The sequence below is a fragment of the Gavialis gangeticus genome, unplaced genomic scaffold (genome assembly GCF_001723915.1).
Source record: "Gavialis gangeticus isolate Ggan-Ray unplaced genomic scaffold, GavGan_comp1, whole genome shotgun sequence".
Classification (NCBI taxonomy): domain Eukaryota; kingdom Metazoa; phylum Chordata; order Crocodylia; family Gavialidae; genus Gavialis; species Gavialis gangeticus.
The window spans coordinates 41,721,423-41,723,813 of NW_017728998.1; the positions used below are offsets into that span (position 1 = coordinate 41,721,423).

General features: G+C 46.3%; 1 protein-coding gene across 3 annotated transcripts in view; it reads right to left on the bottom strand.

The window, feature by feature from the left end:
• Positions 1-169: 169 nt before the first annotated feature.
• Positions 170-2,391, bottom strand: part of FBXL8 (F-box and leucine rich repeat protein 8) — a 13,848-nt gene continuing 11,626 nt past the window's right edge. For all 3 annotated transcript variants that reach the window (XM_019505765.1, XM_019505764.1, XM_019505763.1), the window contains one exon: positions 170-1,153. In XM_019505765.1, coding sequence (XP_019361310.1) covers positions 178-1,153 — 976 coding nt within the window. In that variant the 3' untranslated portion in view covers positions 170-177. The remainder of the gene's footprint in view (positions 1,154-2,391) is intronic.

The window sequence follows — 2,391 nt, forward strand, 5'->3', positions numbered from 1 at the left end:
TTTTACAGAAGGTAGGCTAGGGCTGAAGAGAGATGGTGTCTGTGTACATTTGTGCTTGTGCAAAGAGAGCTAGTGAAAAGACTGGGGTATGGGTTTTGAGGAAAGGTCCCTAAAAATTCAAACTCCATTCACCGTGAATCTATGCATCCATGAAATCCATAAGTTAGGATGAGCAAATCACTGAACTATTACGGGTTTCCAAGGATGTTGTTCTTTGGTAATCTTGAGTGTATATCTTTTAAGATTGGGACAGTGCTCAAGAAAGGCATCTACCACATCCTGACTCACCACACAATAACAATGAATCTCTATCAGATTGGCACATTGCTTTGCCAGGTCTATTAGTGAGGCATTCAAGTCCTCTGAAGGAGTAGTGTGGAGCACCAGTCTTTTCAACGTGGTGCTGTAACTGTTGGTGACAAATCTAACCTGGTTCACCATGTAAGTGAAGGTATTAAGTTGTAAAGTGCCCACAGGTATATTTGGTTTTAGGATTCGTGGTATCTTCCAGGCAGGAACTGTATGGTCAAACTCCAGGTCTACACAGAGGTGAGGATGCTTCTGGATGACAGCAGCCCAAAGCTCTTCAGAAATGACTGGGATGTATTTGTCCAGACGTTCACAGAAAATATCTAAGCCTGTGAAAGACTCTCTCTTTGGCTTGATCAATTCCAGAAAGACATCATCAGACAGGCTGGCATAGTAGACTCCTAAGGTAGACAATTTAGGACACATTCTCAGAACCTCTATAATGGTTTCTGACTTAACGTTGCAAACCAGTGTGCGGTTGTTGATGAACAAACTGTGCAGGTTTGGACTGCTGGCAGCTATGAGTCCAACAAGCCCATCATCAAGGGTGAATGGCATTCTCCGAAAATCAATGTGCTGAAGGTCTATGTGGTTCTCACTCTGACATATATTCCGTATGCTCTGTAGGATGTCTTGACCAGAGTAGAAGTAAGGGTTCTCTCCTTGGCACATAATACACAGCTTCTGCAATTTGTGGTTCTGCATAGCCAACATGTCTAGGATGTGAGTGACGTTCTTCCGGTTAATCTCCTTGGACTGGTCAAATACAATCTTCAGGTGTTTGATTTGGCTTAAGAACTGGTGTAAACTCTGCAGCATGCCCTCCTCATCCTCCGAATCACATCTAGAGGAGCATTATAAAAACAGTTGTTTGCTGGAGCTACTATAAGTGAGCACAAAGCAGGGACTTTACTTTGGAGGATGCTCCATTATTATTAATGCTGCTACTGCTATTAATACGACACTTTTGTGCTATCTTAGAGTTTGGGTCTCTTTTAATGTCTGCAAGAATAGCATGGCATAGTGGATCCCATATTAGCCTGGGTGTCAGAAGTGCAGAGTCCTTTTTCGAGGCCAGCCAGTAGCCTACTGACTGTTACAGGACCAACCACTTCACCCCCTCAAGATTGTTTCCCTTCCAACACATCTATTTAGGTTCTAGCTTGTTGAGACAGATTCTCACTGACTTTGTATGCCAATTAGCTTCTTGTTATCTCACTCACCCCAAGGCACCTCAGCTAGGACTTGAACCCATATTTCCCCCACATGGTAGGTAGGAATGCTGCCACACAGCCACCGTAATCACTGACTTCATATAGCAGCAGCAGAGGTGGGGGAGGTAGCAAGTGGCTGCACGCAGATCTGCTGCTCCGCCCAGCTCCGTGGAGCCCCCCACAAAGTGTGGGGCCTGGAGCAGTTGCCCTGATTCATCCCCCCTAGGGACGGCCCTGATGATTAGCCCAATGGTCCTACAATTCCTCAGGCACTATAACAAATAATAGTAACAAGAGCAGAATGAGTTTTGGAGCCTAGCAGGATGTACAGACCTGAAGGTGTGGGGTGCTAGTGGTCTTCATAAAGCTTATGTTCCATAGCTATTTCAGTCAGATTCATAAAGTAAAAATCAAATCACTACTTCACTATTCCTTAACCTGTGAATCCAGCTTTGGTGGCACCACAATAATTATTCCAGTGACCTGGGAATGCAGATCAAGATTGCTGCAGCTTTTCCTTTGCACTTGAGTGGCTGCATGTACATGTGCCATTAGTGTGAAGAAATAAACTCTGGTGCAGTTTGTGCCAGAGTCAGCAGCTCCTGGGCACAGTGTTTACACGTGTGCCTGGGACTGCAGCACTTTGAGCCAGGGTGGAGCAGCCCTGAGCTGGCAGAAAGCCAGAAGGGGTCAGCCCTGGGCTCCGAATGACAGTGTAGGGCAGCAGAGGAGCTGGCTGGGGCACAAGGGTGCTACAGTACAGGGCTAGGCAGCAAGCAGCCCCTGTACATTAGCACTCTTGTGCCCCAGCCAGCCCCTGTCACCACTGACCCATGTCTTTCTGCACATGTAATGACTTCATGGTAGG